We start from the raw sequence: 13,626 nt of genomic DNA, 5'->3' as shown, positions 1-13,626 counted from the left end.
GTGAACTTGCGGAAGATCTCAAACGTCGATACCAACGCAAACCTTTTACTTCTCTCCCAAGCACTCTCTCTCTTTCTCACTCTCGCCCTCGCAGAAGGAAAGCATGGGTCAAGGAACTCCGGGCGGTTTGAACCGAGGTCTACCCGGCGATCGAAAGGCGGATGGCTCCGACAAGAAGGAGAAGAAATTCGAGCCCGCGGCCCCGCCGGCTCGAGTCGGTCGCAAGCAGCGGAAGCAGAAGGGCCCCGAGGCTGCGGCTAGGCTCCCGACCGTGACGCCATTGACCAAGTGCAAGCTCCGGCTCCTCAAGCTGGAGCGCGTGAAGGACTATCTCCTTATGGAGGAAGAGTTCGTGACGAACCAGGAGCGGCTCAAGCCGCAGGAGGAGAAAGCTGAGGAGGACAGATCCAAGGTAGACGATCTCAGGGGGTCGCCGATGAGCGTTGGGAACCTGGAGGAGCTCATCGATGAGAACCACGCGATTGTGTCGTCCTCGGTGGGGCCTGAATATTACGTGGGGATCTTGTCTTTCGTGGACAAGGATCAACTCGAGCCTGGCTGCGCCATCTTGATGCATAATAAGGTAACGGAATTTATTTTCTATTTCGTTGCTAATTGAGTGTTTGGTGCCGAGAAAGTGATGCGGGGTATGATAATAATTTGCTTTTATCTGGGCTGTTCAATGTGAAGTGCGTACTAACGAAAATAGAAATCTTAGATTGTAGTAACGTGGGGTTAGGGTTATGTGTTGGGGATTTTCTGTCTATTATGTGTGTGTATCCGCTCTTATATTAATATTATATTCGATATTCTGTATCGACTGTTTTCTTGCTGTGAATAGTTAGTATTGAAATAAGAGATTTGGCGTCCCATTTTTGTGTGTTGCTTAAAACAATTTAGGATTCTTGTGGGGCAATCTTAAAAGCTTGGTGGTGCATGGTTTAGGCACATATATGTGTAGGATAGAGGACCATTTTGTTTTGGGATAAACTCTCTACGCATTTAAGGTTTCAAATAAACTCTACACAAATTTAGGGGTGGCAAGAAGCAGGTTATTTGAGTAATTTGAACTGCTCTGCAGAAAATGGTATCGGTTAATTTTCTAATGATGTGAACTTATAAAAAAATATTAATGATGTGAACTGATACACCTGAATCTAGCGATTGAGTGAAGCAAGTGGTATTGGTTAGTTATTTGATGATGTGGACCCATTGGCACCTGAAATTGATGATTTTAATGAGATGTATTAGTAGTGAACCGTTGTTTATGAATCAGGAGACACCTGAGACAGCCAGCACCTCAGGTTTGAAAATTTTTGATTGATTTGGGGCTAGTGTACCTTTCTAAGCCTTAAAGGGCATAAAGTTTCTAATTTCGTTACAATTCTGACACAATGAAAAACTTATTAAAAATTACAAGGGAAAAAGCAACAGTTTTTGGTTGGTTGGAAATTGGCCAATTGTGTCGCTTTACCTTTGCTGCTTGAGACAGGTGAAATTCCAATTGCTTTGGGTTCGCTAATTTACAGTAAAAAAGAAAAAAAAATATTTGGGTACTTTAGTAGGCAGTTGGCGTATAGAATGTTATCTTAACATATTCATCATAGAGAAGTTTGGAAATCTGGAAGGCTTAAGGAATTGGGGGATTTGGTTGTCTTGAATCTATGAGGTCTGAATATTCAGAAGATTGTCGAACAATACGGTTAGACAGACCAAATCAATCTTGATGAAGTTCTAGTTCATCTTGTTACGCTCTCTATTCTCCCAAAAGTGAAAACCATTCGCCTTACTGTGTTATTTGTTTTCCTGTAATAGCTATGCCATTGGAGAAGGAAGAAATAATCTCACCTTCAATATCTTTGGTCCCTCTCAGGTTCTTTCTGTTGTTGGGCTTCTTCAAGATGAAGTTGATCCAATGGTGTCTGTAATGAAGGTTGAGAAGGCTCCTCTAGAGTCATATGCTGACATTGGTGGCCTAGATGCCCAGATACAGGAGATTAAAGAGGCAGTTGAACTCCCTTTAACGCATCCTGAATTATATGAAGACATTGGTATCAAGCCGCCTAAGGGGGTCATATTGTATGGGGAGCCTGGAACGGGCAAGACTTTGCTTGCGAAGGTGTGCACTTGTCTTTCCTTCTGTCTGCTACTTTCTGTTGATATCAATTACTGCTTTTTTTATGTTCCCTTCCTTTTCTCTGAATGTGATCTAGCTAGCACCATTAAAATGGACAAAAAACCGCTTAATTGAGGAGATAGTAAATGATGCCCATATCCTTCAACCCTTCATTGCTTGCGTTAGGTTTGTGCATCAAGTTGTGTATTGTTACAGTCTACATATCTAAATTGTTAAATGTACAGACACATCGTGTGAGCAAAATTTCTTCTCTTCAACTTCAACTTCCTAGTACCTAGCTTCTAATTATCCCGGAAATGGTGTTCTGTTCTTTATCTTTTCTTATAAAAGAAAACAACATTCAAAAAAAGAATAATACCTCCTTCTGGTGTGTACTTACTGATGAAAGCTAATTGCATTAGAACAGATATTGGAACAACAATTGGGAAGAAATGATGGAACCATGTGATCATTTTGGTGAAGCAACAAGTACAGTGATCCACCATATTGTGAAATATTCTGTACCAGGCAACCATTTTATATTATTATAGAGCTAATATATATTCTCCATTGAGGTGTATGTTTCCTCCGTAACATGCATTATGAATTGAAAATTGTGTTTCTTGGTCATTATGTAAATTTCTTGCTTTTATGTGCCACCTAAATGCAGGATGCCATGGACACCTCCCCCCTCCTTGCTTTTTTTGTACATAAATATCGGCACCTTATTGGATTAAACATTTCAAGATGTTTTTCATTTGAAATGTATGTGTAATATATATGTGGACTAAAATGGTTGCACTGTTGAATTTTGATCTGCACCATCATGCCTCCTATGGTTTTTCTTGTAATGGTTGCACTGTTGACGTAGTTTGAACTTGTAAGCTTATTGTGCTCTTTTCAGGCAGTAGCAAACTCAACATCAGCAACTTTCTTACGTGTTGTTGGTAGTGAATTGATTCAAAAATACTTGGGTGATGGCCCAAAATTAGTGAGGGAACTCTTCAGAGTAGCTGATGACCTCTCACCTTCAATTGTTTTCATTGATGAAATTGATGCAATCGGTACAAAGAGGTGAGTTAGTGAACTTTTAATGGTGGCTACTCAGGTGTGAGTGTTTCTGATCGGGCTGTCCCACAGGTATGATGCCCACTCAGGTGGAGAACGTGAAATTCAAAGGACCATGCTGGAATTGCTGAACCAGTTGGATGGTTTTGATTCAAGAGGAGATGTGAAAGTGATTCTTGCTACAAACAGGATTGAAAGTCTTGACCCAGCTTTACTTCGGCCCGGCCGAATAGATAGAAAGATTGAGTTCCCTCTTCCTGATATCAAGACAAGGAGGCGCATTTTCCAGGTAAATGTGATTGTGCGAAAGCAGAATATTGAATGTATTTTCTCCTAGTCTTTTCTATATTGAATCTGACATTTTTGCTTCATTATATGAATATTTAAACCTTGTATTTCTGGACTGCAGATACACACATCAAGGATGACATTGGCTGATGATGTCAACTTGGAGGAATTTGTTATGACTAAGGATGAATTTTCTGGAGCTGATATAAAGGCAATTTGCACTGAAGCTGGCTTGCTTGCTTTAAGAGAACGCCGTATGAAGGTGAATTCTGCTTTGATTCTTTATGACGTTTGGCAAAGAGGTTCTTTTTTGTTCTCTTATTGTACTAGACACTAACAGTCACTTCCTTAATCAGTAAGTAAAAGATTTTTTTTGTTTGTTAAAATAAATGCATGGTAGGTCAAGAAGGGAAGGGGGGGGGGGGGGGGGGGGGGGGGGCGGCAAAATAGAGGGGCATAGTAGCATTATTCTATTTTTAATGGAATCTTGTTACTCTCGCCCAGAAGTTTAATCACTTTAGTTTATACAGCCATATAGCTCCATTTTTTATTTACTCTTTTCCTTTGGGTGGAAGCTATGGGCTGAATTTCCAAGATGTTCTTGTCTGTCTTCTTCTCCAGTGTCCTTTCCCCCCCCCCCCCCCCCCCCCTCTCCTAATTAGGTGTTCCTCTCAATGCTTTGAATACTGTGCTGGATGTCGTACCGGTCAAGGCACTGGAACGAAATATTTCGGTACCGGTACCGTTTCGTGTTCCGTTTCGGGATAGTCAATATATAAATAAATTATATATATGAATATATATATTTTTTTATAAATTATATTTCAAAATAATAGTCTATATATGAATAAATTATACATGAATACATATATGTAAATTGTAAATAGTCTGGTCTGAATTCGGGGTCAAAAAATGAGATTACAGTTTGAAAAAATGAAAAAAAAAAAAGGTGAAGGCCAAAGTACTGGCTGGTACAGGCCGAAATATAGGCCGGTACGGCCAGTTCGAAACATGTACAATACCTGTACCGGACCAGTGGCCAGTACGGAATGTACTGGCCGTAACGGCCGGTACGGTACGTATTAAAAACAGTGGTTCCTCTTGTATATTGCATCTGTACTTGGACTATGCCTTTTGCATATTTTCATAAATTCTTCGATGACTTTATATATATATGTATGTATGTATGTATGTATTTATGCATGCATGTATGTATACTATGAACCTCTAAAAATGGAACCAATATTCTCCCTATCAAAAAACAATTTGGAGCCAATATTGCATATTGATAGAGGAACGAGTTGGAGAGTTGAAGCAGAGAGATGGACTTCTTTCAAGGGAAATAGAACATCACAGTCCTTTTAACTGTATAAATGTTGTCCAGATCTCACGTCTATGAAAAGGTTGTCGTGATCTAGTTTTATACTGTATACTTTAAAAGTCTTTTCTTCTATGTATCATGTTATTAGCTTGACCATGTTAGTCTCAGGTTATCTTGTTGGCTTGGGAATTGACCCTTTTTATGCTTTTAGCTTTTGTTATGTCAGTTGGCAACTTAGTAAGTGGGAGAAGACTACCGATTAAAAAAAAACCTAAACAAAACAGGAAGTGGGTGATGTCAATTTGCTGTTGAAGGGAAGAAACATACCAAAAGGAAAATATTTTGTTTTTTGACAAGCCTGAAGTCAAAGGCAGCTTTAAGTGTTTCAGTTATTTGACAAGCCTGTAGATCTTCTCAGATTTTTTTTTTTTTGAACAAGGATGATGTTATTTAGGGTCTCCTTGAAGTTATGTATGCTGTAGGCATATTTTCTGGAGTTGGTTAAATGGCTTACTTAACCTAATGTTCAAATTTTAATTATGTGCTTCAGGTAACACATGTGGACTTCAAGAAGGCAAAGGAGAAGGTGATGTTCAAGAAGAAAGAAGGGGTGCCAGAGGGACTTTATATGTGAAGATATAATTCCTCACACGTCGTACTTCACTGTATAATCTTTGTGTTTTGGATTTGGAGCTTATTTTTATTTATAATTTTGTTGTTTGAGTTCTAGATTATTCACTCAGACAATTGCAATCCTTTGTTGAAAGAAGGTGGTTCTCATTTTAATGTTTACAACTCAGTGTTGGTGCCTCCTTTGGGCAAAAGCTGACCGTTCATTTTCTTTCGAATACAATACACTATACGAGGGAAGTAGGAGTTATTTTTCATGTTGTTTAAGGAAATTATAGAAAGAACAAACATCGAACATTCCTCTCTTGGAAGGAGTCCAAAAAGTTGCTAATTGTCTGCAGTACCTCCTCTTCTTAAAAAGTTGACGCAGTGCAGCTAGCAGATTAAGTCTTCGTTTGTTATACAGTTTAGATAAGATATTTTGTTAATAGTTAGATAAAATATTATTATAATATAATTTATTCATATTAATTTTATTTTGAGATTTAAAAAAATTAAATTATTTATTATATTTTATATAAAAATTTATAAAAATTATAATGATTATATGAAATAAAATGAGATAAGATAGTTTAAATTTAGGTACGCAAACCCAGCCCTAAAGAAAAACTAAAAGCCTGTACCTCTTAATTATGGGCCGCTTTGCTAAAGTTGACATTTCGGTGAGGTGGATTACTAGCTATATCATATTTTCAAATAATCTGTCACATATTAAGCATCCTTTGTAAGTGCAATAATCTGTATATTTGTAAATAAAAATTATATGTACAGTTATTTTTATGTATTTTTTTATATATTTAATTAATATGATTAGTTGCGTATTAAAAAAAATTAATATAACTAAATATATCAATAGAGTGTACAGAAAATATATAAAAATGATTATATATAACATTGCTCATTCATAATTCAGAAAAACTCATTTCGATTTTTTTTTAAACAATGCTACTCTTCATTCTTACATTCTTAATTTTATTATCTTTAATCACATTTATTGAGGTAACATATTTTAATTGTTGGCATATCCCCACTCAAGATGACGTGCCACACATAAACAGTATGAGTGCATAAAAATGACAAAATAAAAGATGAAGAATATAATTTATCTTCTTTTTATGTATGGATGTAGTAACCATTCGAATAGTACCTACATGACTTCTTTCTAATCTATCTCATGCTGAAAAGCAAAGTTCCCCCAGACAAAAAATCTATCTCCGAGCTCAGAAGCACTGATCACAAGCTGCTCTTGAGCTCCCAAAAGTTCCTGTATTTTAGGGTCGAGTCCTAAGCTCGAGAACACAACTGGACGTTGTGATGTTTTTAGCCTGTTATTTTGTTATATATTGTTCATGTTGGATTTGTTGTAGCTAGCTGTGTTGCAGTATTATCATTGGCTATTTGCTGCTGAATGCAGAGTTGTCGGGCAGTGTCGTTGGAGGGTAGTCATTAGTTATATAGTACTGTGGTAGATTGATATCTGGAACTTGGGAAATTGATGCAGTTAGGTTACTGCCTGGCTGGCCGCGTGCTGCCATGTGGGATCGATGGACTTTATCTTGAAAGTAAAAAAATGCTATAAAACAGTTGTTAATCCGCGTGCAGTACTTTTATTAGTAAAAGTCTTTTTGAAAGTTTTTTATTTTAAAAAAATTATATAAAAATAAATTTATAAATTAATATTAATATATAAATTATAAAATTATTTTTATTATAAAATTAATATTATGTTTTTTATGAAATTATATCAATTTATAAATTTATTTTATATAATTTTTTTTGCATGGATGACAATTTTAGAACAGCACAAAAATTAATTAATTGAAACGGAGGAAAAAAAATCAAGTTCAACGTGACGGTCTACAATTTAATAGCTTTTTCCACACTTTTGGACCTTGGTCGGCTGGTAGGGTTTTTTATTTTTTATTTTTTGAGGCGTCTCTGTCAAAATTTTATATATCATTATAGGAAAAATCTTAGAGCTGGATGGGTGCCAAATTCATTTTTGCACCGGTCAATTAAAAAAGGCGACGTAAGCATTTTAAGAAAATTGAAGATGAGCCCGCACGCACCGGTTGCCTTCTTTCTCTCCCCTCCAAGCCCCCTGACAAATCCATCTGCATTCAACGAGCTCCATCTCCTCCATCTGCGTTCAACGAGCTCCCATCCCATTCTTTCTCTCCCACCTACAACCCCCCATTTGCGTTCAACGAATCGACAGACCTAGCTTTTTTCTCTCCCTCTCAAGCTCCCATCTCCTCATGTTTTCATCTATTGTATTCCTCACTTCTCTATACAAACTTCTCGGTGTGCCTCAAATTGGTTTTCGCTCGTGAATCTTGGCATCTCCAGGGTATGCCTTTTCTTTTCCTTCTCTCATATGCATATGCATAAGACCCAAATGAAATGGAAACACAATTTGTTCGAATTTGTACAAGTTCAATAAAAAATATACCCATTTATATGAAATCAAACCAAATCCGAACACAGTCTGTAATACATGTGTACATGTTAAAATAAAATTAATCCTTTTAGAAGATTCCAGAAACAGAGGGTGGGTATGAGTACAAATACCCAAACACAAACACAAATTAACCAAACCCAAACACAATCTCTAAGATGTTGGAAATTCTACAAGTTGAGTAAAATAATCATACCGATGTACACCAAAGCAAACCAAATTAAAAAACGATCAGTAATATGTGTAGATCTAAACAAGAAATGAAAAAAATTCCTCAGATGGTTACAGAAATAAAGAGTTGAAAAATCTTAGAGATCCTTACACCCAGACCTGAGGGCTGCTTTCATCGTCTTTGTTGAAACCACACACTGTTTTGTGTGATTTTCTACAAGGTTGCGATTACTCTTGGTGGAAAGCTGATAGACAGAGAGAATGAAGGAGAGATTGGGACTGAGTAACAGCGAGAGAAAAAACGAGAGAGAAACAGAGATAGATCGATAGAGGAAAAGTGTGACGGCTTCTGTTGGTGGAACCTCGATGAGCCGGTGATGCGAGAAGAGAAGAGGCAGTGCCGTTCAGTAATGAGGAGAGAAAGATGGCAACATTTGGTGCATGTGGGCTCATCTTCATTTCTCCTAGAGTGCCTACGTGGCTGCTTTCTCATTGGCTGGTGCAAAAATAAATTTTGTAGCGCCCCTAACTCCCATGTATGAAAAAGATGAGAATTGTGACATCCAAATAATGACAATACAGGTCACACGTGACAAAATGACAAGTGTTAAGTGTGTATACATATAAAAAGGGTACAACAAAGATTGTATGAGATAAATAAAAGATAATCAATTAAGTACCAAAATTTTAAATACAAAACCACTAAAATAAAAGCATTTTAAAAAGATTATACAGTTATCTAGCAAAATAAATTAAAAGCCAAAATATATAATCAAAAAGGGAAACAAATCCTATGATAAAAAGCAATCATAAGTCACTCCTCCGGTGAGCCAATTCCTCAGGTTCAATGTTATTCTCTGCATCAAAATCTACGATTCCATAAAATGAAACCATAAGATAGGAAAATCACATGAAATTATGAGTCTCAATAAGTAACCAATCAAACAATCCACGAGATAAAAACATATAAATATAACCAATGTGTATGCATCCACATGATGAAACATGCAAGAAATAAAACTATCATTTTCTCCGAAAATAACCATTTTTTCAATGCATGCCAAAAATCTCATTTGGCTCAAAACAGGATATTAAATACCATCTACCATTTTCTCAGAAAATGGCCATAACATAAATCCATCATTTTTTTAGAAAATGGTCCTCGTATCCATTTAATCATGGACCAAAAGACCTAACATATCTATTTATCATAAACAATTATTTTTTCAAAAAATGACCCATATAAATATACATTCATTCAGTCACTATACGTGGGAATCACATGTAGAACGTACCACCATCCTTACTTACCAGCATCCTTATAACTTGCACTGTAGGTGAGAATCACATTACAGGTGGGACTTACCACCATCCCTATAACTTGCAATGTAGGTGAGAATCATATGTGAGACTCTACTACCATTGATGCTTATCACCATTCCTATAGTTGCTTTTCCTTTCTTTCATTCTTTTCAATTCTTTCATTATGCATGCACCCAAAAATCATTTCTTAATATGAAAACCCAGTTTTCAAATATAACATATGAAAATGCATGCAAATAGTATATTTGATGTTATGGTATATCACACATCATATAAAAATACACCAATCACAGTCTAACTCCACAAATAAACTCATCCTCAAATCTGACCAAAGGCCTATAGTCAACAACAACCACAATCCATAAATCTACTATTCTCAGACCCAACGCTCGTCACAACCAATCAGATTACAGAAAATAAATTAGTGTAAAAATACATTTAAATCTCAATAAATACTTTGAAAAATTATTTACAATAATGGAAAGGCAATTTTGGAATATCAAAGGTGCGCAAGACTATGGATGACGCCACAAGTGACGGAGTAACGACAGATAGTGATTTTACAAGGACTGGCCGTAGGTTCAAAATAGGAAAAAATCAAAGGTGAGCTAATAGAGGCTTGGCCTGGGCATGAAGGAGCTTATGGTGGTTGGTGGAGTGGATGGTGGCCGTGGTTGGTAGTGTACAGTGGAGATTGTGCTAATGAGAGAGAGGGAAACCCATTTTTGGTTGGGTGTTTGATGGAGGAAGATGAACTGTCGTGAGAGGCTGGGTTTGGTTAAGGATGTTGACTGGTGAGAGGGAAAGTTGCCGTGATGAACCGTGACGTCGTGGAGTGGCACTCGACTGCACAAGGGGGAAGAACCTGAATGGGTCTCACACGTGCTACGAAGAGAGAGAGAGAGAGAGAGAGAGAGAGAGAGAGAGAGAGAGAGGGTTGGAGGCTGGGGTGGGAGAAGTCGCCGGCTTGTGGAGGAGGTGGCGAGGTGGGTGGTGGCGCTGCTGGTTGCGCATGTTGGCTGGCTAGAGGAGAAACACACAGTTGAGAGAAAAGGAGAGGTTGTCTATCGGGTGTAGGGGTGGGAAAAGAGAGAGCGAAAAATAAAAAGAGAAAAGAGTTTAGAAAAGGAAAAGAAAAAGGAAATGAAATTAAATTCAGGCCTTTCATTTTTGGGTCTTCAAACTGATCTAACGGTGAAGATTTAAAACATTAATTTAACTTAAAAACATAGGAACTAAGTAAAATAAAATAGTAAAATCTAACAATAAAATAATTTGAAATAAAGTGCCAATAAATATAGACAATGAATAATAACAAGAAAATGTCCATTAAAACAATTTGTACAACTTAATTAATCAGTAAAAACGATAAAAAATCATAACAATAATAATAATAACTAATTTAAGATAAGAAAACCCATATAATAATTAATAAAATAACTAATTAAAAACATTAAAAAAAAAAAAAAAAAAAAAAAAAACTAGGGATGTCACAAATTTGGCGCCCATCCGGCATTTAAGCTTTTCCCATTATTATAGTCTATTTCGATTGGAGCAGACCTAGCCACTAGCCAGCGACCTAGGGCTGTTAGAAGACAGTCATGAGGTACATGCACCAGTATTGTCACTTTATAATAGTATTTGATTTTTATTTATTTTGGGAAAGAATTAATAAATTGTATATATTTGGAAGGAGTTATGTTATGCGTAAGTTTTAGAGCGTATACTTTTTGTATATTTTATTTAAATAAAAATTAATTTTTCTTGTGTTATAAATTTATCTTTTAAATAAAATTTATGAAACTTATACATTTTAAAACTAAATATCATTTTTCGTTACGAATTGCCATGATGCATCATAAGTTTTACAAATCAATAATATATACTCTAGTCTCTAGCCAAACAGAATAAAGAAAAAAACTGTGTATAAACAAGGAAAAAGATTCTCTTTAATTTAATATGAAATTTGAAGATTTCAAGCATAGGACATGGACAAATGCATGAAGTAAGGCTTTCAACATAACCATAAATATATATTTATATATACTATTTGATGTCTCTACTTCATATATATATATATATATATATATATATATATCTCTCTCTATTTTAGGTCTCGATTGAGCAAACAAATATTATAACCAGCCCGTACAATGTTAGCATTAGACAGAAAATATATGGTCACGTGATCGATATATATTTATTAGGTGGTAAATTATCATGTACATGCAACATGTATACATATATATATATATACACACACATATATGTATTATGTCATGGCCTCAGTACAGAAAGAAGTAATTCATGTGTGGTCACCAATGTGGGACATTGTCTTTGACAGGCTTCTATACTTTTATGGCCTACGTTATCTTTTGACTGACTATTTCTCACTCATACTAATTAATTCAAAACCTAACAGCTAAGCGATACAAGGACAAAGTTGGTGTCATCTCTTTAATTACTGTGCGCATGCAGTACTACAGATCATCACCATGCAAGGAGTCCATTAATTCACTCAACTAAGCTGCCATTGCCGGACCTAGCTAGTAAATTATACATGCAGTTCTACCTGTATATATATATATATATATGTGTGTGTGTGTGCAGGCCATTTAATACCCACGCGTTGGGTCCTCCCATTAATGCTCTTTAATTCTGCTGTCACGCACAATGCATTCCATCGATATTCTTACATTATTATGGATACATGAAGGCTAGGGTTTCATTGAGCTCCAATATTATCGTAGAGAGCTGTTTTCGGGGGTGACTTTCAGGCATCAGCTTGGTGCTTTTACAAATGTCTTTCGTTTCAGGGAACAAGAACCGCGACATGATCCAGTTTACATAGCAGCACTGGTCCAAGAGAGGAACTTGTGGGATTTCGGTGGTCCTAATTGACGAGATCATCAGTAAGCTATGGACAAAGATATTATACAAATATACGTGACCATGCAGATAATATGGGTCCTAATTTATTGCTTTGTCAGTGCTTATGATCCGACGGTATGTGTGTGTGTATATATATATATAGCTAGCAGCTAACTCCTAATTCATGAAAAACAATATCTTTGCCAGTACAGGCCGACCAAAATTAAATGGTTTTAATGATCTTTAGGCTGGTTTAGTACTAGTTCCGTCATCCACGTGTCGTTTATTGCCATCGGTTTGAATTTATAACATGATGATATTTCAAAGCTCAGTTATTTTTATTTCAAAACACCACCAACCATTTCAGGGTTCTTAACTTATGTTACAGATGGTGGGTGGACTGCATTTACGACGTTTTAGCTAGGGTTTTGATTAGAACAAAACGTATGTACTTTAAAAGAAAAATTCTATATATTTTACAGTCATCACACTTGCATTTCATTAAATAAGAAGTAATATATTTATTAATATTAAATAATTATTAATTTATTAAATATTTTTTTATCATTAAATTATGATAAATATATCACATCATATATAATAAAATACAAATAAGATAATAGTGGTATTGTATATAACATTACTTACGTCAAAAACTTTATATAAGATTAAGATCTTGCATCAATACTAGTAGGTCATATGTAGGCCGAAGCCCTAGAACATTTCCACTTAATTAATGCTTGTTTTTATTTTTGTTTTTTCTCTCCCATTAATCAGGTGCATGGCATGAGTTCTTCGATTATCTTGGTCTAATCTTTTTTTTTTGGGAGTGTCGAATTAAGTCATCAGGGAAAAATGACACGTTGATAATTATATAATGACCATTCATTTAATTTCTATATTAATCTGCATGAAGTTCAATTGTGATGAACACGACCATTAAGTCAACATATTCTAATTTTATGACGACGATTATATTATTATTCGAATTTAATGGTTTCAATTTAATTATTTTTCATCAATGATATCTACGTACAGATTTAAAAATAAAATCTCATATAGGGCAGCGACGTCCTGCTACGATATACTTCCATGACAGAATCAACTTTGCCGTGCATGAAAACTAAGCTAAGCTTTCCGAAATATTGACATTTTGTCAAGTATATATTATAAGTTGTTAATAGTAATAAAATAATTTATAAACAGTAATAAAATAATATTAAAAATAGATTATAAATAATGATGAAGTGGTACGTTGTTTTAAAATAAACCCTCAAATAATGTTTTTTGGAATGTTATTTGCACAGGTGAAAAGAGCTCAACAATAGGAAGAAAATGACACACAAGTACCAAAAGTACATCAACGACGTAGAGAATTAA

The 13,626-nt window shown here is 35.6% G+C and overlaps 1 protein-coding gene across 1 annotated transcript; it reads left to right on the top strand.

The window, feature by feature from the left end:
- The first annotated feature begins 103 nt into the window (after nt 1-103).
- On the top strand, nt 104-5,678 carry LOC122303731 (26S proteasome regulatory subunit 4 homolog B-like). Its single transcript, XM_043115643.1, has 6 exons — nt 104-583; nt 1,874-2,119; nt 3,021-3,190; nt 3,257-3,473; nt 3,594-3,734; nt 5,344-5,678. The coding sequence occupies exons 1-6, from the start codon at nt 104-106 to the stop codon at nt 5,425-5,427; spliced, it is 1,338 nt and encodes a 445-aa protein (XP_042971577.1). The 3' UTR covers nt 5,428-5,678.
- The last annotated feature ends 7,948 nt before the right edge of the window (nt 5,679-13,626 follow it).

This window comes from Carya illinoinensis, chromosome 3 (genome assembly GCF_018687715.1).
Source record: "Carya illinoinensis cultivar Pawnee chromosome 3, C.illinoinensisPawnee_v1, whole genome shotgun sequence".
NCBI lineage: Eukaryota > Viridiplantae > Streptophyta > Magnoliopsida > Fagales > Juglandaceae > Carya > Carya illinoinensis.
The sequence above is the reverse complement of the archived record's forward strand: the minus strand, read 5'-3'. Positions and strand labels throughout refer to the sequence as shown.

Coding starts and splice junctions, on each gene's coding strand:
- LOC122303731 (XM_043115643.1), top strand. CDS start 104: ATGGGTCAAGGAACTCCGGGCGGTTTGAACCGAGGTCTACCCGGCGAT. Junction 584..1,873: donor CCATCTTGATGCATAATAAG/GTAACGGAATTT, acceptor GGTCCCTCTCAG/GTTCTTTCTGTTGTTGGGCT. Junction 3,191..3,256: donor GATGCAATCGGTACAAAGAG/GTGAGTTAGTGA, acceptor GCTGTCCCACAG/GTATGATGCCCACTCAGGTG.